The sequence below is a fragment of the Aedes aegypti genome, unplaced genomic scaffold, assembly GCF_002204515.2.
Source record: "Aedes aegypti strain LVP_AGWG unplaced genomic scaffold, AaegL5.0 Primary Assembly AGWG_AaegL5_hic_scaff_1706_PBJ_arrow, whole genome shotgun sequence".
Taxonomy (NCBI): domain Eukaryota; kingdom Metazoa; phylum Arthropoda; class Insecta; order Diptera; family Culicidae; genus Aedes; species Aedes aegypti.
In genome coordinates, this window is record NW_018735164.1 from 37306 (window position 1) to 61505 (window position 24200).

At 37.1% G+C, this 24200-nt stretch overlaps 1 protein-coding gene across 4 annotated transcripts; it reads right to left on the reverse strand.

Moving 5' to 3' along the window:
* Positions 1-13589: 13589 nt before the first annotated feature.
* LOC110680644 lies at positions 13590-22981 on the reverse strand. 4 transcript variants are annotated; one of them, XM_021856444.1, is made up of 6 exons: positions 22759-22981; positions 22564-22697; positions 21210-21344; positions 18539-18965; positions 15020-15087; positions 13590-14945 (listed from the first exon to the last, which is right to left on the reverse strand). In XM_021856444.1, the coding sequence occupies exons 1-6, from the start codon at positions 22939-22941 to the stop codon at positions 14120-14122; spliced, it is 1773 nt and encodes a 590-aa protein (XP_021712136.1). In that variant the 5' UTR covers positions 22942-22981; the 3' UTR covers positions 13590-14119. The 4 variants fall into 4 exon arrangements, with proteins under 4 accessions (XP_021712136.1, XP_021712134.1, XP_021712135.1 ...); XM_021856442.1 differs by having other exon boundaries at positions 13590-14963; XM_021856443.1 differs by having other exon boundaries at positions 15020-15090.
* Positions 22982-24200: the final 1219 nt, after the last annotated feature.

Here is a 24200-nt window from a genome sequence, read left to right on the forward strand (position 1 = left end):
GGCGAAATTTATATTCAGTCTCGAAAATCATCATCGGGAAGCTGACAGAGACAAAGAATCATCTGAATGTTTTCATTGTGTAGAAAATACTGTGCATTTGCGTTTGAAATTTAGTTCGATAAGGTTGAATGGTGCCGAAGCCGTAAATTACCCTACTTGGACACTTCCTTGATTCAGTTGGCCTGGGGTCTTGACCAAATTCTCCGAAACTTTGCAGTAAGTTTTAGCAACGATTTCAACTTCATTTCCTTTTCCTGGTCCTTTTCTTTCAGTTATATTAGATGCCAATCCAAACACATCGCTTTCTAATGTATATGCTGTTACCAAAGACAAATTAAAGACCTTCATGTCCTTGCAAATGCCCAAAATTTTATGGCTCATAAGGTAATCTAAATGCCGTGAAAAGTACTGCGCGTGTCAAACTTGGGTACTTTTGCTCTACCGAGGGACCAAATGCAGTACTAGAAGTGGTACCCAATCTGAGCCCGAGTGCGACGGACCTGCTGTTACCGTTGAGAAGATCTAATTGTTTATTGGTTTCCAGAATAATTCTCAGTATTTGTTTTAGTTTAGTGTTACTAAAATTAAATTCATTAAATGTATTATAAGAAATTATGAAGAAATGTTGGAAGATCGCAGCAAGCCATGCGCGCGGGCGCTACGTTTTTTAATTTTGTGTCACGTTTACCTCGTTCGCCTTTTTTTTCGATTCCGCTGGTGAAAATTAGATTCGGAGATGGCGCAGCACCACGTGCAAATGTTCTGTGGAAACATATTTTTCAAAGTGATAGGGTTCCGGTACCAATGGTTGTAATGTACCAGTAGATTGGACGATTGGACTAAGGAATAAAGTGTACATTTTTCGATAAAAACGACATGTGTTATTTTTGGTGAAAGATCGCCTCTAGTTTAATCGATTTGCCAAATTTCAGCTTTTTAATTTATCAAACCCATAGAAATAATTAAGTTTACGCAAAAAAAAAAAATTGCTTCCTTGCACCAGTAGTAGCCGTGGTTCCAATAGTGGATCAACGGATGGAAGCAGTTTTTAAAATGGATGTACAAAAATCAAGAAAAGTCCCAGAGATGATCTTTATGCTTCATTCGAAAGATATTAGTTGCTGCCGAAGAAAAATGTTAAACCTATGTAAAAAAGTTATATTTTGTTTAAAATTCCTTGTATCATTTCCGAACGTCTACTACTGGAGCACTAGCGCAACTACTGGAACACGTGTACTGGTACCAATAGTGGCTCAAGTGATTTTATGCTGAAAAAATAGTTTTATCACTCTTTTTATATTTTTCCCATATAGTATAGGTTAAAATCTTTCTGTTGCCAAAAAACATTGTTAAGGCTTTTCGTTATTATTATGATTTTTTGATAGCTTAGGTAGTCCACTAATGGAACTGGCACCCTAGATGTGTTTTTTATCGGACATTATATCTGAAGATGTTTTGTGATATTTTTTTTTGTTTTTATTCGATTTGCTTGCGTTAGCTCGAGAGTGCTCAGTGATGGCACCATCAATTGAGTTCGTTTCGCGCGGTTCGTTTTTTTTATCTCTCGTGCGTGTTTGATTCAAAAATTGAATGTGATTCGTGGATGGTCGGTTCGGGATGGATTAATCTTAATTAAGAACTGCAGTGCGTGCCTTTTAATGGCAGTGATAAGTAACGGCTCAAGCTTTCATTATTAGAGGACGACAGACAGCGGCGGATCTCGAAAATGGAATTTGGTGAGTTTGTTGTGATCAGCAGCTTAAATCGTAATGCGTAAATCTAACCATTTGTCGGCCTGAACGTCTACCGAACGTATCCTATGGCGCTACCCGACTAGAGGCATATAACAAAAATAAAATAATATTCCATCAGAATATGATTCACATATCTCATTATGATATAATTTTGTTAGATACTGTTATACCAGAAAATAAAACAAAAATATATCATAATGTGCTATATTTATTTGAACATGTTCCTATTTGTTTATTTTTAACAGTTTTATAATAAAATTGAACACATATCAGTGCATTTCAATAAGTTACAATATTTGGAAATTTACTTTTTAATTTCTAGTCTTACGATTGTTTGGTTTTAAGTTTTTTCATCATTTCATTTTAATCCTATTAAAGAATAGAATTTATTGTTTCAACATTACACTATCTATATTGTTGTTAATCATATCAAAACATACATTTTTCTAACTTATGATAAAGATGAGTTACTTTGGGGGGAAAGAACATAAAAGAAAAATCCCTTGGATTTGTTAACAAAATGTTGTAAGTGTTTCATTTAATAAATGAATAATTGCAGTATTTAAAAATTAACTTGTTGCTACAGAAATTCAATATTAATTTTGCTTGTGTTATTGTACAACATACATTTTTCTGTTTATTACGCGGAATATCATGTCTTATTTTGAATTTGTTTTACCGCATATCGGTCTATTTGCTCAAGTAAGAAGAGCATGGAGAAGAAAAGCAATGAATACTAGATGTATAGGCCGTAAGGGAACGGCGAGTGAAATTGGATTAGATGTTGAAGAGGGCATACCATATGAAACAGTATTACTTGAAACGTCCTTCCTTTTGGCTAACGTCCCCTATGGAACGGCTTGTTGTGTTTTTAGAATGACACTACCAAGACAGCCTGGCTTTGATCGTGCTTCACACTCAAATGAGAACAAATTCTGCAATGCCTGGCCATAGGCATAACTTTATGGGCAGCACAGTAACAACATAAAAATGAGACAATCGATATTCTTATATTGGGAATACATATTTTCCCGGTGTGTTCTGCAATTTCCTGGATGTTTCCCGTGCTTAACCCGAGGTTTCCCGCTTATCGGATTCCCGGAGATTTCCCACTTGTAAAAAAAAATATGTTGTATTTTGTATGACGAAAGCATCTAACGTCAAATTTCTCAAAAATTGAGAACTTTTTTAAAAATATACTTATCCATCACGCTATCATAATTATGCTTGTTCCGTACAGAACGAGCCGTAAATATGTGCGTCTCAAACTTACCCGAGTGCAGCCCCTTACACAGCCCACCCTGGCGACGCCTCTGTGGCCGAGAGTTTCCACAGGGAGCGGATGAACACCGTGAGTGACCGTCTGATCACTCGTGTGTTCCCAGACCATGAGTCAGTGACCGAGCTAAACGCATCGCGACTATACCACATGCTTCTAGGAGCTTCCGCGTTTTTCTAGAACACGTGGCGCGGTGCTATAAATACGCGACACGTTCGCGTAGTCAAGTTAGTCTTGTTTTAATCCGCTGCGAATATACGTCGGAGTGAAGTGATCCAAGTGAAACGTAAAGTATGTAAGTGTTTGGTTTGTTGATTGATAATGTTGAAGGGATTTTGTATTTTGTTTGTCCGTTGAAATATATGACAGGAAATTTGTAATAGTTGTGTAGGTTTTTTTTTCAGTAACACTAAGCATACAGCTGGGGCAAACATATGTCAGCTGACCGTAACCATTCAGGCTACCACCCAGAGCTCCCAAAACCCACCACCAGATATGTCTGGTGATAGCATTCGAGCGGCCATGAGGGGTGGCGAAATGGGGCCATTGTAGATATCCCGAATGAAAAAGGGTAATGACCGACGACCTAGGTCAAGAACCTCTTGGGGAAAATGCAGATGACTGTCGTTCACTTGCCCAGATACAGTTTGGATATTGAATATATTGAAAGTTAGAAAGTTAGACGAAAGATTTATGTGAGAAAGTAGTGAGCGGAGAATAGACACCAGGTAACTACCAAACCGCAATTTCTATTACCGTGGTTTGAAACCATTTTGCATTCCATTAGGACCCCGTCGATTTTTTGGTATGGAAACCACAAGATTTCTATTACCGCCCTACGACGTCCTAGAGGCCTATTCCGGTACTTTCCGGCATCGTTATAAGCCGAAAACCGATCCGTCATCAAATCGGTACCCTAGGACACGTAGGAGGGTCCCAGCAGGCTGCAGCCGAAGTTGCCCAAGCCAACCCGAGAAGAGCGTGGCCAGACGTGGCCGAAGCAGGTGAGCGCCGAAGGCCGATACCAGCTCGAGAGGAAGGAGTGGACAGTGGTAGCCGGAAGAAGAAGGGGCCCCGAAGTGAAAAGGTCAGATTAGCTTATAAGAAAGTGCTAAAGAAGTGATTAGCGAGAAGAAGGGTTGGCCCAATGAAACTGTAGTGAAGGAAATAAAGTAGGAGTTATGAGCAGTGAGGTGCTTGGGTTTTCCTAAATTTCTAGTGCGAAGATTCCATGTCCGCGGTAAATTTAGGTGAGGGTGTGACCCTGAGGCAGTTGAGTCGGGTAGTCTCTAAGACGCTCCCGATTGGCTGGCTAATACTTACATGTAGTGAACAGTAGTGTAATAAAGTAGTGTAAAGTATACTAGCAGAATCAGTGTGTTGATTCCCTTCATTCAGAAATATACGATCCACCTCGATCCGACCGGAGTTGGCCATGGTTAACGTGCCAACAATGCCTAGGATATTATGTATTTTGGACAGGCTAAGGATTGTCTGGAAACGGCGATCGATTAATTGCCTTAGATACTAATATTTTATTACGTTATGATATTTATATGCTTATTGTACTTTGTACATTGTACTTTGAGTCTGGGAAGAAAAAACTTACAAACTGTAACATTAGCTGCCAAAAGCGTTTTTAGCAGCCTGTCTGTTATACATTTCGGACACCAAATATACATTTTGGACACCCTCATGTGAATATAATTTGGACAAAGGCGTTATCTCAATATCTATTCAATGGTTTCTTAAAAAGACGGTCACATCATAATGTTTTAGAGGTTAAATGTGAATTATGCATTAATTCGCTTATTGGATGTGTATATTAGGGATAATCATTTAATGCAACCAAATATCCACGAAATTCTGTTCAAAAGTTATGATATTTCTAAAAATAAAAAATCTAATGCGCTGAGACCTACAGTGTGTGCCGATGAAAAATGACTGATTTTTTATTTTCAAAAAAATATATCTCAAAAATAAAAAAAAACATACATCGCGTAAAATTTTCTGAACTTTCAAAAAAAATGAAACAGCAATAGCCCTTTGGTCCCAAGGCCTTCAAAACACGAAAAACGGAAATTATTGATTTATTTTTTCATAAAAAAAAACATTTTTTGTGAAATTTTATATTTTCCTGAAAATTCAAAATCTTCAAAATCCAAAAGATTGGAAATCGTCGAACGGTTCAAAAGTTACGTGTTCTTTTTTTAAAATAAAAATTTTGCGAAATCGCGTTTTTTTCTGGTCATCTATTTCGAAAATAATGGCACTCTAATCAAAAAATCCAAAAACACGTGTATCCTTATTTCGGATTAGGAACAAAATAGCAAATTTTCACGGAATTCCGTGACCCACTTGATCGTTTTTCATGGAATGGCTGTATATATATATTATAGTAATATAATAAATGAAATAATAATTATAATAAAAAATAAATGAATAAAAAAAACCTTTTTAGTTGCTCATCGAAACAGGTAGTGGAATCTACGCTACATTTGAATACATTTGGATGTCATCAAAAATAAATAAAACACCATTCATAATTAATGAATTATAATCAATCAGATTCCAATTATATTCAGTGAATTTTATTGAAAAACTCTAGTCTTACACATCATACGTTCGTTTTTAAATTGGCAGTAAATTAGTGACGTTCAATTTCTAAATAGTTTTATTATATCTGATTATTCACATTCATTGCTTTATTGTTTACCTCAAAGTATAACTAATTGATGCATCGTTAAATAAAACTAAGAGTGAAATCAAATGTTCGATGTTTTTATTCTCAACTGTAAGATGTAATCATTTGTTAACTTGTTTGTGCTACGATCTATTATATGTATATAACACTCAATCACTGTAAAGTTTAGAGCTATTCAACGATATCGCAATGAAGCACGAAGGAGATTGCCTACGGCAGATTGTTTATTGATCATTTTGATCTAATAGTTCTAGCAACAGACAAACAGAAGTGTAACTGACAAAAACCATCGACCACACTTTTAACGATCATTTTAATATAGTTTTTTAATACCCACGACAATCGTTTTGGGTTTGACAAGCTCGTGCCACATAGCTAATTATGTTTCGTGAAATATGGTCATTCGGTGATGGTCCACTTCACCATGTGTTTGAAAGGGAATCTTTATAAGTGATACGTCAATTTGTCTGTGGTTCTAGTTTTTTTTAAAACTTAAAGAAAACAAAAAAAATGTGTGTAGTATTGGTAATATAATCCTGTTAGTTAATGTTGTCCAGCGATCAGCTTTTAGATTTGCATTTTAAGCAAACTTTTTTGTTCTATCTCGATGTAGAAATTTTGAGCAATGAGCGATTCTTGCCAGAAAAAGGGTTCTCAATCAACAGTTATGGTGTTCCGACAGACGGACCGAGTGTTTTTTAACGATTTCTTTTTTGATTCGGAATGACAAAATATTTGCATTGTTTGTTGCAATAATGAAACTTATCTATTTAAAGCACTGTAACAAAATATCATAAAAAATACTGGATTGTCCTTGTTTATTTAACAAAGCCAAAATATTATCTAGTCCGGTCGATCGAACACCGACCAATTGTAATTACACAAAAATAACTCTATACACTCGATTATTTATTGGCTTCAAGTAGTTTTCTCTTCTTCACTTAAGTTAAGAACTTTGCTTAAGGAATGTCTTGCCCGAATCGATCAATATGAATTCTACCGCAAACTGTAATTTAAAGAGTATTTCTTCTCAGTCGCGTACTGTAATGAAACATAATTTATTGATCGATTCGTACTAAGAAATTTCACTATACCGTTACCAGAACAGAGCATAGAATATTCATTACCTTTATATGACACCATGTTCAAATGAATATCCGTAAATTACTTCAAGCAAAATTTGACCATTTTCGACAAATCCCACCCCTCTATGTGGCATTTTTGTATGAATGGTTTAAAAATGTTGTATGGATCACCACGTTTTTCTTAAGTCCCATTCGATCGATGGGGTAAAGAGTCCCGTAGCGCAAAATCTTCACTTATTTTAGTTTGATGTTCCGTCACATGAATTGAGCACATTTGTTTCTTGGTGTTATAATGACATTATGCAATAATTAATTTATAGGAAATGCCAATTTGACAGCGTAACAAAAATGACGTTTTTGCGTGACTCAAGGTTTAAATTATGTATCTCTAGTAGTTATGGAATTGCTGAATCTGATGCTGTTCTAAAAAATGTCACAATTTTTAGCTACGGGTCTTAGATCTATATCGATTTTTTCAACATGCTTTCAGTCTCCATACAAAGTGGGCAAAATACAATACTTTTCTAAATCATAAAAAAAACTTTTGAGTACTGAAAGTATTATGAACATTGTTGATAAGTGCATGCATGCAAATTAATTGAAATAGTCAAATTTTGCATTTTCAGCAGCCAATATCTCAAAAACTTGAAGAGCTATGATATTTTTCTGATAGACTTGACAGATTCATAAGATTTGTTGCGATTTTTCTGGATTTTTGTCGTCTATTACGCGTGTCGTTTATGGAAGTTTTGACATTTAATCGTAAGATTCAACTCATTAAAAGAAAGTCATTCCACACATCCCACGATTTTCTTGAAATATTTATGTTTATTCTTCAATAAATAATTCAACTGCCACGGCATTTTTCGTAATTGCAAAAAAAAATGTCGCACACGTCGTATTCATCTAACTCGGTCTCGTTGAATAAATGTACAACTTGTGCTGAAAAAGTGTGCAACTTGTTGCATAGATAACTGTTAGGGCAAGTCGCCTAATGTTGAACGGCTAAAAACGTCGCCTATTGTTGAACAGCCCGTGTATTCCTTATGGCGTGTTCAACAATTAGCGAGCATTTTGACCGTTCAACAATTGGCGATTTACCCTAATTAACGAAGCATGTTAAGAGTTGAAATATTCTTGCATACTTCAACTTGATTTTATCATATACTTAAAATATACCTTCTTAAAAAGCATTACCTTCAAGTTTGCAAGCTTCCCAAGAACCAAAACCAAATTCGCTACTGGAAAGCGGCCATGAAGTACAAAGGTATTCTAGCCTTCTACCTTCTACTCGTTGGAATATTTTTGCTTTTTTGAGATAAATGTACAATTAAAATAGTTATTTTAATTGAAATACTTTCGATGTTATATTGTGGCGCCAGTACTTTGAGTTAAATTCGTTATTCTAATAATTTATTTCCGCTGTTGTTACCATATGTTGAACATTGCTGCATTAATCATCACCCGCTGTAGACACAAACTCGTATACGATAGCCCTTAATAGTAGCTGCATTTGAATGCATGCAAAATGTACGTATATCACCTCCACATTTGTAATCTTATATCCTGTCATATACGATCGTGTTGTTTGCTGGGCAGATGGATTATACAGCGCACTACTTCCGATGTTAACGTATAAAAACATGAGCGGAAGTCAACGATTGACAATCGGAATTCGATTTAGTGCTAGATTCACAATATTCTCCAATGAGCGAGAAGAAAAAAAAACAAATATGTGTAAAACACATGTGATTTATTCTGATAGCTGTTCATCATTAAACAAACAATATTTTATCGATAGATGGTTTGATCATTCCATCATTCACATAGCACAAATTTGCATCAAAATTGACGTTCCCATGAGAAATTGGTGAAATCTATGCAAACTTATTATATTCGTTCAAAACTTAACTACTTAGATTCTTTGTATTTCGCTTTGAGCTATAGTTCGATAATAACTTCAAGTGTATAAAAAAGTATAAAATGTGTAAATTACGTTTAAAATCATTTGACTGTTCTGTATAGTTATTTCATCGACAAACCATTGAGGGTAATTAAAGATTGTTTTGTACATCACGCAATAGAGAAGCTAACGTCATGTATTGTGAGTTGGTCCAACTTTATCAATTCTAACCCTTTTGCGACAGGAAAACAAAACGTCGAAGAAACAAAACGTTAGGGTTTAAAAAAGATTAATGCATTATGCGTTACGTGAAAACTATCATACAAGGTAAAGTTAAAACTTAAAGTGCGCAATTAAGTCGCATCGCTTGGTGTCTCCACATTAACAAAGGAATGATAGCTGCCAGAACAGCTCTCGATTATTGGAGGTTGCGTCAATCTTGTCTAAGAGTTAGTTATTAGTCCCAAATTTCTGACTTTGGTAACGGACGGGAAGGAGGCAACCCTCATACAATGGTCTGTACCATCTACGAATTTGTGCGAAATGCTTAATTCTAATCTAACCGAAGTAGATTGTTATTTGAGCACCATAATATGATGAAATAATACGAATAATTAATTGAAATGCAAAAAGATCAATAAAAAACATAAAATAAATAAGAAGAAGGAGAGATGTAATAGTCAAATTAAAAATTCTATATGTTAAGTCCTATACTTTGGCATTCGACGTTTTAACGTTCCACGTATTGTTTTCAGCCGCAGATTTGGCATATCGCGATACTTTAGACGGTCTTAAACACATTCAATTTACTTAAGCTGCGGTTGTACAAAAAATATTACCTCTTCCCGGATTCCTCGAGCTGAAACATTACGCATCTTCTTCTTCTTGGCATTAACGTCCTCACTGGAACAGAGCCTGGCTTCTCAGCTTAGTGGTTTTATGAGTACTTCCACAGTTATTAACTGAGAGCTTTCTTTGCCAAAGTTGCCATTTTCGCATTCGTATATCGTGTGGCCAGGTACGATTATACTCTATGCCCAGGGAAGTCAAGGAAATTTCCTTTACTAAAAGATCCTGGACCGACCGCTTTGTATCCACAGACTCTAACCACTCAGCTAAGGAAGGCCCCTGTATCTATAAAGTATATATATATGGACACGTATCACTCTATACATATTATTTTTTAAAGTGGCGCCATTATTGTTGAATTACGATTGTACGCCTACATATTGGCAAAGCACTCAGTCACTAACTGTGAAAGTGCGTATACAAACACTGAGCAGAGAAGCAGTTGGGACTGAAGAAGCCAATATTTTTTTTACGGAGTGCTCCATTTTAAATGACATTCATTATCAACTGTTTCCCTTGAGCATTTTTAGCAAAAAATTCCCCACGCCAACGAGGTAGACTATTACTTTTCTTTTCAGGTACATAGTCCCCATTAAAATTGAATGATTTAAACGTCTTGGAATCCAACTTCTGTTTTGCACCAGAACTTCCAAGGCACAAATCTCACGAAAAAAGCAACAGAGCCCAGCGTAGATTTGATTTTAGTCTCATGCACTAGCAGATAGCTTAAAATAAGAAGAGCAGAAGCCTCCCTATTTCTCGATTACTTTTTCAAATCGACGTAAGTAAATTTCATACAGTTTTGAGAAAGATAATTAAGAAGAATCACAACCTTTCTTCTAAAACTGTTTTAAAACGAATCCCTTTTTTTCATTTTTTTACCGTGTACATCGCTTAAATTTTGCATGCAATCAGCTCGCGTTAAAACACTAGGTAGTTCCTATCATTTTCCACAAAAATTGTATGATGAAATGATAAGTTTCAATCAATTACTTAGGACGTTTTTGTACCAGTGTAAAATCGACTCAAGTAGTGTTTTGTTTTGATTCGTGGTTAAGTCACTTTGTCTCCCATACAACAGAGCGGCGAAAGTAGTGGTTAGGTTGTGAACGTGGAGAATCTTACTTTCGTCGTTTTGTAAATCCGGAAATTAAACGTTCTAAAAGTGAAAAATCGAGTTGATTTAGAGCGGAACGTGTAGAATTTTGTCTGCGATACACGTAGGATTGATAAACTAAGTTTGTTCACTTTTCTGATTTGAGTCTGTTTGAATAAGTCTACGAGATTTCTTGAGATTATTCCTTTGAAAACGCGAATAGAGGCATAAGTCTTCCATTTTGACGGCCATCTTTAGACCTTAATTCAACCTTAATGGTAGATATTGAGTAAGGCAAGTCCATATAAATATATACTGTATAGGTGTATACAATGCGTAATGCTTCAGTTCGATGGCTTCTTGGACACGTGGTTCCACGAAAACAAAGTGTTCGTAGTTCAAGGTGCTTCCAAATTTATCTCATATGCTCATGATTAGTTGCCATAGGACATGACTATCAATTTTGAGAATTTAAATTCAATAATATGATGATCACAATTCAACAACACACAGTGTTGGGTAACGTGTATTAATTTCATTTAGGGAGCAGCAAAGAACAGATTTTGAGTTCAAAATTGTTGTAAAACGTACGGAAGAGCCCTTTCTTAGCCTAGGGATAACGTCCGCGGCTACAAAACAAAGTTTCTTTTCGTAAAGGTAATTCCTCGAACTTCCTTGAAATGGCAAGAGAAAATTTGACAAAGCTCTCAGTTAATAACTGTTGCGATCTCCATAGATCACAAAGCAGGCACTGTTTCAGTGAAGACGTTATGTTAAGAAGAAAAAGAATGTACGAAACCTTCCAGAGGTACCAATAAAATTGGAGCAAGTATCAAATCTAAAAAAACAGTTTTCTCCATACAAATCGACAAATAGAAAAAAATAAAAAAATAAAACACAGCTTTTTTATTTTCAAAATTAGGAAAAACATCTGTGTGTTTATTTTTTATTTTTTTATACCACTATGACGAAAACTGCTTTTTTGCAATGTCTTACCGTTACGCCAATCTGTCATGAAACAGTCTGCTTTCCTGCACTGAATTATGCATAATGATTATTACACAACGCTTTTTCATTACGCAACAATTTTTAGGAATTGTGAAGTAACGACGAATGCATCTCGATGTTATTTCTGATTCCTTCAATTGGTCTTCTACGAAATTACAAAAAAATGTTGTACGCACCTTGTTGCAGAACTCGCTTTTTACAGCACTCGTCATAATTATCAAACTCGGCAAGCCTTATTGGAAAAATGTACGATTCGTGCTGTAAAAATTTGCATTTTGCATCTTGTTGCGTTAACTACTATTTTGCAATTTCTCATCGTAATAGGCTACTTTTTATCACGCCAATCTGTCATGAAATGGCCTACTTTCCTGCACTGAAGGATGCAGTGCGGTAATAGTCATTATGCAACGCTTTATCATTACGTAACTATTTTGAGTTGCGTAATGAATCATTACACAACAATTTTTCAGAAATTGTAAAATAATGGTAAATTCATTCCGATATAATTTCTGATACCCTCAAGTGGTCTTCTACGAAATTGTAAAAAATGTTGTAAGTAACTCGTTGCAGAACTCGATTTTTACAGCACTCGTCGTAATTATCCTACTCGGTAAGCCTCGTTGGGTAAATTAACGACTCGTGCTGTAAAATCATTTTGCAACTTGTTCCGTAAACTACTATTTCAGATTCGACATTTGCTGCAATTTTACTAGGGCTTTAACTTTTCAGTTGTTGCGTGAATTTTTGTAACGCGAGTAGTCGCGCGTTGTTTTTTGTACAACGCTTTTGGTTTTTCATGTTATACATAAAATATCTTGCGATCGAGATTAAATATAGAAAAATCATTTTCGACAAAGTTGTTTAGAAGATCAAGGGCAGACATGCGGTGGTCATTCAAATACGGAATTCCGCCACCAGGCGGTGGTAGTGTACATGAGGGTTTCGTTTTAAAAATCTCAGGATCCTGAAATATTTCGTCTTCGACAAAGTTGTTCAGTAGCTTATTTGAACCAAGAAAATTCGAGATTTCGCCACCAGGCGACGCTAGTGACCATGAAACTTTTGTTTTGCGGATATCTCAGGATCCTTACCACTTGAAAAGATGACGTCCTCGACAAAGTTGTTTAGTAATTCAAGGCCTATCATTGATCGAGTTAGTTGATCCAAAATATCGCCACCAGCATGAAACTTATAAGTAAATGAAAAACCGAATTTAGTACTATACCATTTAATTGCACTAGAGTTTGTATCTTTTGACAGATACGCGTATTTCGACCTCAACTGTAATGCCGTCTTCAGTGTCGTGTACTAGACCCGACACAGTACATTAAATGGTATAGTACTAAATTCGGTTTTCCATTTACTTATAGATATTTCACTAAACAGCTAGAAGATTTATTATCATGAAATTTATGTTTTACAGATATCTCAGGAGCCTCGGCATTTTTTTTGATTGAACTTTCTACAATTTTGTCTCCATCCAATGAAACAAGATATTTTTGTTAAACTATCTCAAAACTTTTCAAATGGCAAGTGTCGGTCTATTCACGTACAAAACACCTTGATTTGAATATACGATCATGATTACCCACTTTATTGTATATATATAATAGACCATACATGAAAACTCGACCAGGTTTAAGTTTTCTTATTATTGCCGGCACTCCACTGAAACAGAGCCTGCTTCTCAGCTTAGTGTTCTAGAACCACTTCCTCAATTAAGGCTGGTTTGCTGCTGACAAGAATAGAATCCCCTATCCTGATGTGCGGAAAATTTCTTCCGAGAAATGATCAAGAAAATCACATTTATTTGATCGCAGTACGCAGTTTTGAAGAAATGTAATTTCAAATGGGGCTTTCTGTAGGAAATTTCTTAACCCAATTAGTCAAGGAATTTCTTTAGCGAAACAGCATACTTTGCTTTACACAGAACTCAAACACCTTCAGCACGGCTTTGCTTTGTAGCCGCGGACGTTACCACTAGGCTAAGGAAAGCCTCAAATAAGCTTTGGATGGATATAATAAGAAACTCTCGGCAAATAATTTTACTGTACCTATACACCAGGAAGTATCTGGATTTCGTGGAAGTCTTATAGCAATCGTTAAATGAAATCGTGAGAAGCATCGTCAGAACAATCCTGGAGGATTTTCCTCTGAACAATTTCTTGACTTACAGAACTTCTACTGTAACTGTAAATCCCATAGAAATTCTTGGTCAAATTGTCGTAAAAATTCCCGAAAATATTTCAAACTTGGTCCCTACAAAATCTCATCGGTATTGTGTGGCGTGATTCATAGAGAATTTAATAGAATAATTTTGAGGTACATAATGCAGGATTATGATTCGTGGTGATCACCATATAATTAAATGAAAAAAATCTTAATCTGATAATAATGTTCAAGCATGCTGTGTTCGTGTCTTCCCTGTGAAAATTACAAATTTAAATTAATTTAGCACTTTGAGAAAAATCCGGTGTACAACCATCTACCGTACGTCGTTTAGCATGATTATTGCCCTTAATCCTTTGTCGAGGTACTTTACCTTGTCTATTGTTTTCGTTTGTGACATCAATTGATGACTTAATATCGCTACTCTGATTGACTGATTTTAGGATACTTTGATTAAATCCATGAGAGGCATGTTTCTCACGTAGTTCCTCATGTAATTTATCTCGCAAAAGAGCACTACTGGTATCGGATTCAATAAAGGGAGGAGCAAGGCCATGAGCAACTCTCTCACTTATTGGTATTAATTTACGACTTTCATCTCTGGAATATTTTTTATTTTTTACGTACAGCTCAGGATTGAGTGGCGATCTTCTATTTTGTTTCCCTTTTTTAATGGGTAATGCAGGTGGCTTCTCCTCAGGTTGACTATTTTCAATTTTTCCACTAAACGTATCAAATTTATTTGACGCTACTGCTTCTTTCGTATCTTTCCCCGAGTATGTGTCGAATTTTCCGTCTCCATCTTTTAGCTTACCAAACGTTTCAAATCTATGCGTGAGATCTGGAGGCGAGTTAGTTATGTCTCTACTCAAACGCCTCCCAATTGAATCCAATCGCTCACTCAGTATACTATCAGTACTAAATCGTCTTACATTCAGTGTTGAAGGATTCGAGTTATGCCGTCCTAACCCAAATATGCTCATCCTGGGACTGCTTTTTATTTTTTTGGCTGGAGTGCTGGATTTGCTAGGAGACGCTTCCGGTATAGCATCTTTAGTTAGTGTTTGATGTAATGTGTCTCGCTCTTGTTGCTGAACTCTGTTTAAGTACATATTTCTGTAAAATGATTGTATGACATTACTGTTCTATTCTAAAAAAACTCAATCGCATACCTTCTGATTTCCTGAATCATATCGAAAAACTGTGCTTTACTCTTACGACGTCTTCTCTGTTCGTCCTCCTTCTAGGTCCAATTGTGATAGTTTGTATTGAATAAAATAAAAAATCAACATTATAAGGCTGGTACAAATTAGAATTGACTATTCATCACCCATCCCCTCATTTTTTTTTCTGGCCAAAACTTGTGTTTGGAGGTGCGGTCGTAAAATGTTAAACTAAATACATTTTCTGTAATTGATTGAATTGGCTACAGTTAACGACGAAGACGAAACAAAACGTTTGGTTCGATGAGGAGTGTCAGAAAGTGACAGACTGAAGAATACCATCAGCAGCATATGAATGCCGACTCTCCTCAGCCTCCTCTTTCCAGCAACAAGATCAAATGGATTTATTTTTTGTTTTCATACAGAAACGGTTCCGTGTGAAAACAGTTCATTTAGGAAAGATGCTTTATACTAGCATATGAGTGGTGACTCAACTCAACAAAAAGCAGTACTGAAATGAGCCTGTACATGGTATAGAACGCTTAACTTTTAGGGAGCATCCATTTATTACGAAACGCTAAAATTGAAAATTTCTCTCCAGATCTTGTTGCACCTGATCAAGCTGCCTCGCTCGCTGTGCACCACGCCTTTTTGTACCAACCGGATTCGACGCGAACACGTTCTTTGCAGGATTGTTGTCCAGTAGTCTTGCAACATGCCCTGTCCAACGCACCCTTCCGGCTTTCGCCAGCTTCTGGATACAGGGTCCGCCTCCTGCACACCGCCAAAAATAGTCCTAAGCACTCATCGTTTGAACAATAAGTGCTTTCAGGTCTTCTTCCAGCATGGTCCATGCTCCCTGTCCCTAGAGGACCACCGGTCTTATTAGCGTTTTGTACATGGTACATTTGGTGCGGGGTGAATCTTTCTCGATCGCAGTTTCTTCTGGAACCCATAGTAGGCACGATTTCCATTGAAGATGCGTCTCCGCATTTCACAACTGACGTTGTTATCAGCCGTTAACAAGGATCCGAGGTAGACAAACTCATCCAGAACCTGGCATCCCCGTCTATCGTAACACTGCTTCCTAGGCGGGCTCTGTCGCGCTCGGTTCCGCCGTTCAACATGTACTTTGTTTGTGAAGCATTCATCACAAAACTGACTTTTGTCACTTCACGTTTCAGGCGGGTGTACGATCTGACACCGTTTCAAATGTTCTGCCGACAATATTTATATCATCCGCGAAGCAAATAAATTGGCTGCATCTTGTGAAAATCGTACCTCGATTATTGAACCCATCTCTCCGCATGACACCTTCTAGCGCGATGTTGAACAGCAGGCACGAAAGTCCATCACCTTGTCGATGTCCCCAGCGGGATTCGAACGAACTGGGATGTTCGCCCGAAATCTTCACGCTTTTCTGACCACCGTCCATCGTTGGTCTTATTAGTCTTGTGAGCTTCCCGGGAAAGCAGTACTCGTCCATGATTTTCCATAGCTATTTGCGGTCGATGCTATCATAAGCCAGGGGACGGACCTGGTGTAGTGGTTAGAACACACGCCTCTCACGCCGATGACCTGGGATCGAATCCCATCCCCGAGATAGTCACTAAAAATTTCAATGACGACTTCCTTCGGAAGGGAAGTAAAGCCGTTGGTCCCGAGATGAACTAGCCCAGGCCTAAAAATCTCGTTAATAAAGATAGAAAAAAAAATATCATAAGCCGTTTTAAAGTCGATGAACAGGTGATGCGTTGGAACTTGGTATTTACGGCATTTCTGGAGGATTTGCCGTACAGTGAAGATTTGGTCCGTCATCGAGCGGCCGTTGATGAAACCAGGTAGATAACTTCACACAAACTCATGTGCTGTTGGAGATACACGACGGAAGATAATCTGAGATAGCACTTTGTAGGCGGCACTCAGGATAGTGATCGCACAATAGTTTTCACTTTCCAGTTTGTCGCCCTTCTTGTAGATGGGGCTATGACCCCTTGCTTCCATTCCTCCGGCAGCTGCTCCGTTTCCCAAATTCTGACAACCAGCCGGTGACAGGCGGCCAACCTCTCCGGGCCCATTTTGATGAGTTCAGCTCCAATACCATCCTTACCAGCTGCCTTATTGTTCTTGAGCTGGCCGATGGCATCCTAAACTTCCCTCAATGTGGGAACAGGTAGGTTTCCTTCATCCGCCATGCTGACACAGTCACTTCCTCTGCTGTCGTGACCCTCTGCGCCTGTCCTCAAGAGGTGCTTCGTCAAGCTCACCCTCTTCCAGCAACGCTACTCCCGTGCAAGTGGGTGCGACATTACTCAAACTAAGCCTGTTCGCGAGTCCGTCATGTTTGTTTGGCTTTGGTTTATCTCGTGAGGTGCTTCGTGATACGAACATTTCCTTCACTGAGAGTATTTGAGAAAAAAAAAAAAACAAAGTAATATTCAGCAGGAAACCAGGTAGAAGTCAGAGACTTCGTAGAAGGCTATGAATATATTGACTATTTATACACACTGCATTTATACGGGGGATACGTGCCGGACGAGAACAGCTTTCTAGAGAAGCTCACAAGATTGATCAGAGCAACGATGGACGGTGTACAAAACTGCGTGAAGATCTCTGGCGAACACTCCATTTCGTTCGAGTCTCGGCGGGGACTACGACAGGGCGATGGACTTTTGTGACTATTGTTCAATATTGAAGGTGTCATGCGGAGAGCCGGGCTTAACAGTCGAGGCATGATTTTCAAGTGATCCGGACAATTTATTTGCTTCGCGGAAGACATGGATATTATTGGGAGAAGATTTGGAACGATGGATTTGTTCTCCCGCCTGAAACGCGAAGCAAGCGTCAGGCTAATAGTGAATGCGTCGAAAACAAAGTACAAGCTGGTAGGACGTGGACTATGCTAGAGGAGGACTTGCAAGCTCTTGGGGTTTTCCAACGGTGGCTAAAGCTGGAAGGATACGCTGGGCAAGGGCATGTTGCAAGAATGCCGGAAAATGCCCTGTAAAGATGGTGTTCACTATGAATCCGGTCGAACAAGAAGGCGTGGGGCAGCGAGCTAGGTGGATTGACCAGGTGCACCATGACCTGGAGATCGAGGGTCGCAGTCGAGAATGGAGAGAAGCAGCCATGATCATGAACCAAGTGAATTGGCGGAACATTGTTGGCGAGATTTTATCAAGCTAATTAATGTAAAACCAAATAAATAGAAATCAATAACGTGCCGTGTAAACAAAAATCCACGCAAAAAACCGTGCTAATATCCGTGTAAAAAAAACCGTGTTAATTCTGGAATCCATGTAAAAAAACCGTGGTAATTCTAAAATCCGTGTATAAAAAAAGCCGTGTTGATCCCGAAATCAGCGCAAAAAAACTACCGTGCAAATTCCGAAAGTCGTGTAAAAAAGCCGTTTAAAAAGAAACCGTATATAAAAAACTTTAGTGCATAACATATCACAATTTTTACTCTGTTGTTTACTTACATCACAAAATGAAGATTGTAATACCTTTGATTTTAAAAGTACTCACCCGCTTGATACTTTTCTGGAATAAGCTGGTTATTTGGCCCTGCCGAATAGTATGCACCAGCTCTTTAGCGGCGTGATGAGGCGATACAAGCTCCACGCAGTTGATGAAGCGATATAGCTTTTGACTAAAGAACATAATGTTCCGGCTTCTCCATATAGTATTCTTGGGTTGATGTCGCAGTATAGGCAGTGTATACTTGTAGAACAAATGCTCAAAAATTAAAATTAAAAGTCCTAGTATCATTCCCAGTCCCAGTAGTAAAAACACCCCTGCCACGGCAGCTACTCCCAATGGCTTCGGTTGGCCGATATCGCGATCGAGTTTGAAGCAGGCCAAACTTCCGTACCATTTGGCTGTTAGGATATCCAAATATCCGTCACTAGAATATTTGGATATCAATGCCGAAATAGTCTCCTTTAACGGAAACCTGCAAAGAAAATTGAAAAAAAAGTGTTACAAACTTCAAGCACTATTCTAATTCACAGAGCTGATGTTCTTAAAATGTTCTAAGAAATATAAGGTTTAGGGACAAAATGTCGAATGCCAAAACGTCGAATGCCAAAACGTCGAATCCCAAAACATCGAAAGGGACAAAACGTCGAATGTACAAAACGTAGAATGCAGTGATTTTTCAAGCGAAGGTTTTTGTTATTAAAGATAACAAGCGTTGCTAAGAAAAAAAAAATGGTTGCGATGCGAACGGCGTTGAAAACAGCGAAATTAACAATTTTCATCGAAGTAAGTGGGGACGGACCTGGTGTAGTGGTTAGAACACACGCCTCTCACGCCGAGGACCTGGGATCGAATCCCATCCCCGAGATAGTCACTAAAAATTTCAGTGACGACTTCCTTCGGAAGGGAAGTAAAGCCGTTGGTCCCGAGATGAACTAGCCCAGGGCTAAAAATCTCGTTAATAAAGATAGAAAAAAAAAAAAAAAAATCGAAGTAAGCATGGAAGAAATTTTCATAAAAATGTCAATCGATTTCTGACGAGAGAAGAAGCAGTTCAGCATTTCAGGAAGTATGTTGAAATTGAAGTCTGAAATATGTTAACCACAACAGATGTAATGAAGACGACTAGCCCCTGGACTCACAAAACCACAGATGTATGGAAAATTAATAGCAGTGCACAATTTTACTTTTCCCTATTATTCGTGAATGAAAAAAAAAAAAATTTCCACCAGAGCAATGTGCATTAGAATGTGAGAACTTTTCCTTTTTTTAAATATGGAGCGTAAGTATTTCGTGATAGCTTATTTTGTTTTACTTTAAAAAAGATTTTTACCTCAAAAAGTTAAAATTTTTCTTAATGAATTTCTTTTTTTAATGTGCGTTGAACTAACTACTAGTTATGCTATCTGTTGAAAAATAGTGCATTATTTATTCTTTTAAAATACCCTCATTCTTTCAACAAACTAGTAACATCCAGAATCTATATACAGAGAGTTGCGCGAAAAGACTTCTTTCGAAGATTGTTCTTCTTCGGGTTCAAAAATAGTCCCTATCTGATTTGATGGTCTGCTCGCGAGGTAGATCGTTTGACAGCTCGATAGGTAGATTTGGTTTCACTCTTCGTGCAGCTCTCCATTCATAGACTCTGCTAACATCAAATTCATATAAATTTGATAATTATTGAATTATTTATTCTTTGAAAATTTACTCATTATTTCATCGAAGTAATGAATCGATTAATTGGTTTGCTTTTCAGAAACAAATATTCTTCATAAGAATATCCATATTTTTGTAACATCGAGTATTGAATGTAAAGAATAAAAAATGAATTGTAAAGAAGACATTGAGTTTTTTTTTGCGTTGAAATTGTGTATAGTTTTGTCGTACAAACATCAAATAATGAGAAAAATACAAGCATCAATTGAAAGTTTTATTTCAAATCACGCCCCTCGCATCGCCTTTCAATGTTTGACTAAAAGTAGCTCTTTGATGATAGACTCCGATCATTATTTTATAGTCTGAAAATTATGTAAACAATCTTACGTACTTTCGACAAGTTTGTTTTTTATTTAATTATCCCTTCAAAGATCAGCTTAAATTCAACGTGTCACGGTGATAACGTAGGAAAAGACTATATATTGCAATGTCTTAACTATTCAAAACCTTGTTTAGTTTTTTGATTTGACGTTACATTTTTTTACATTCCTTATTAATAGAACAGTTTGACGTTTCGTCAGATATACTCGCATTTTATTTCGTTTTCGATGTCTTCTCTTTTTCGACGTTTTGGCATTCGACGTTTTGGCATTCGACATTTTGTCTTTCGACGTTTTGTCCTTTCGACGTTTTGTCCCTTCGACTTTTTGTCCTTTCGACGTTTTGGCATTCGACGTTTTGGCATTCGACGTTTTGGCATTCGACATTTTGTCTTTCGACGTTTTGTCACCCAACCGAAATATAACCTAATGTCTATGAGTTTTTCAGATTCGTAGGCTTTGATTTTAGTTTTTTTTTTTCTTTAGTGTTCAAAAATCTAATTAAGTATTCTTTTTGTTTTTTTTAAGTATTGCAGTTTTATGGTTTTGTAGGTTATTTTTAGTTTTTTAGTTTTACGATTTGGACGACATTGTGTTGTCTAATTCTTTTTGGTTGTGGATACTAGAAATGCAGGATAAACTCTTGTTTCTTGATGTTGAATGTAAGTAGGTTTTATACGTACCCTTTCGTCATTCCTATTGCGTATGAATCATCTACATATGTATCGCCAACTTTTTGGAATGAACATCCTTGATCAGTTGCTCGATAATAGTCTAGTATTGGTGAATCTGCCATCAACAGATCAATAGTTCCATTTCTGAAATAAAAATGAATAATATGGATGAGACCTATTTGCCATATGATCCACCTTTCAAATATGAATGTAAACTGTTGTTTGAAAAATCCAGAACAACTTTTTCAAACCGCAGCTTTTCCCATCAACCCCAGTCATGTAATACATACACTACCCACCATAAGTATGGAATCGCGTATTGCAACACTCATACTGAATATTGCAGCACCTTGAAAAGTTTAGCATAACCTAAAATAAATATTATCTCGTGATTCTGAATGCTAGATCATTGTATTTTTGAGGTCATCTAAAAAAAAACACGCCTTTGAGCCCCTGCGATTTTTTATTTTTGTTGAAACAACTTTTATCACTTGATTTTGGGTGATGCTAAACTTAAAAGTGCTGCAATACTCAGTATTGCAACGATTCCATACTTATGGCGGGTAGTGTAATTTATTAAGAAAAATACCATCAACAAATGAAACTGATTACTCTTTATCTGTTAGTTAAATGTGTTTGCAAGAATGATTCGACTGTATTCTGTGGTGTAAGGGAGAAGTATCGGTTTTCAAAGATTGTTCCACCCTTTATTTATGTTGCTCTGAAAATGATCTCTGAATTAAAGTCGTAGGGTGCAAAGCTACTTGGACACTTCCACGATTTGTTTGAAACTTTGCAATAAGAAGCGTTCAATACGACGCATATTGTGGCCAAATATTAGCTCAGTAGCTTTTGAAAACCCCCACTGCCGAAGTGAATCTAAAGTGTAAAGAATAGGATCGGGCTCCCTATACTGCCGTGAATCGCAAGTCAGTCCCATCTGCATTTTCGTCAAAATTGAGTTGAGTTCAGTTTCCAACATATCTTCCAATGGTCTTTCAGCTGCCCTATTGAGATAATAATATTTGTTCGGAAAAAGTAGCCGCATATCAGTCCCACAACAGATTTCCGCACCGTGTAACACAAAAATGAACCGTGTTCTGATCATTTTTATATTTTACTCAGAAAGATATCGTAGTGAAAAGCAAATTGTGAAAGTTTCATTAAGATTTGAACATATTCCAATCCTCTGGAATTTTTTGAATATTCATATGGAAAACGAGTTTGGAAACTTCACACCCCATTTTCTCAATGCCTACTTTTTACAGATGGGACTGACTTGCGATTCACGGCAGTATACCTCATATATAACTATTTTGGTAGAAATTTCATGATATAATGCGGTGGACATTGTAATACTTACTTCAACCTTTCGATGCCTTCTTCAATATTAGTAAGTTGGTATTTCTTCATATGCTCCCACAAAATTTTATCGCTTTGTTGGACATAGTACTCTGTGGCGGTTGCAACCGGTGCACCAATACGTTGTTTTAATAACTGTGAATAAAAGTATGAGTTTTAACTTGTTTGCGAATCTATAAATTCAGAAAGATCTTACCGGTCCACTGTAGCTTCCTGCTTCATTGTGAAAAAATAGGCCTGCTATAAGAGCTGCAATGTTGGCAGTGTATGATGCCACGAAAATAACACTGAACCCACCCCAGACATTGATAAGAAACTTATTCGGCCATGACTTTGGAGCTTTGAACGCAACTAGATGTCCACATAGCAAGCCCCACATCACCCACAATGCTGAAATAAAACAAAGAAAACACTATGTATTGAAATATTGTTGGAACATTGCGGGGAAATAGCAATAAGCTGGGGCTCAGATAGTCGTAGCGGTAAACGCGCAGCTATTCAGCAGGACCAAGCTGAGGGAAAGGAAATTTTCTCGACTTCCCTGGGCTTAGCGTATTTTCGGACCCCTGCCGCTGCCACACGATATAGGGTAAGGGATCTAATTTTCGACCCTGTGCTAATTTTCGAACCATTGATAGAACAAACGTGATTTAAAGTACTATTTAAAATTTTGAAACCTTCATAAATCATTGGAATGTGTCATTGCTGTTATACTTGTAATGATGTAATAAAAATTTCATTTATATAACGTTATTTTGATCTTAAATTCATTCATCCGATTTTCAGCTGTCTGAATCAGTCCTGTTTTCTTGCAATGATGAAAAATTGTCACATTTGCAAAAGACTCAAATCAGTATGAAAACTGATCAAAGAAATACCTGTTCAATGAAGGTTGACAAAAATAGACCAAATTTAAGCATATTGTATTGAATTATTTTCCTTCATAAGCAAAAATACACATAATTATACGTATAAAATTGTTCGAAAATTGAAACACCATGTTTCAATTTTCGACCGGTCGAAAAAGCATGCCATGATTTCAGCAAACGGTGTGTTTCAGTTTTCGACCCACCATCATAAGTAAACATTCGTGCATCACGGTGGCGCTTATTCTGTGAAGTTAATCGCTTGTTTCAACGGTTTTCATAAAAAATGGTGAGAAATATACTGATCTTGCTTTAATCCCATCAAAATTATATGTGTTGACTTATTACATCGTCCAAAAAACTACAGATAAGTCTACGCAGAAACCGACATCCAGGGTGTCAATAAAGAAGGAATTCCGAAATCGACTATACATATATTCGAGATTAGAGAAATCGCAGCCCTTCTTTCGTCCAGGACCGGACACAATACTAACAATGGAAGAGGAGACAGGACTCGAAGAGTGGATACTCAACAGTCAGCAACGGGTATGGCCAGTTGCACGTGACTCAGTTTCGGAGTCTGTTAAAGGGTTTCTTGATCCTGTTGAAAGGCCTAACAATTTTAAAAAACAATCGGTCAGGTAAAACCATTATAAATTGTCTTAGTTTCATAATAATTTCAATATTAACTCTATATATACAGGCCGCACATGGATGCGTTTCTTCTTGAAAAGACACCCAAACTTCACAATTTGAACTCCTGAATTCGTCA

Coding starts and splice junctions, on each gene's coding strand:
- LOC110680644 (XM_021856441.1), bottom strand. CDS start 22,941: ATGTGGGGCTTGCTATGTGGACATCTAGTTGCGTTCAAAGCTCCAAAG. Junction 22,698..22,758: donor CAGGAAGCTACAGTGGACCG/GTAAGATCTTTC, acceptor TTTTATTCACAG/TTATTAAAACAACGTATTGG. Junction 18,966..21,209: donor GCAATAGGAATGACGAAAGG/GTACGTATAAAA, acceptor TTTTCTTTGCAG/GTTTCCGTTAAAGGAGACTA.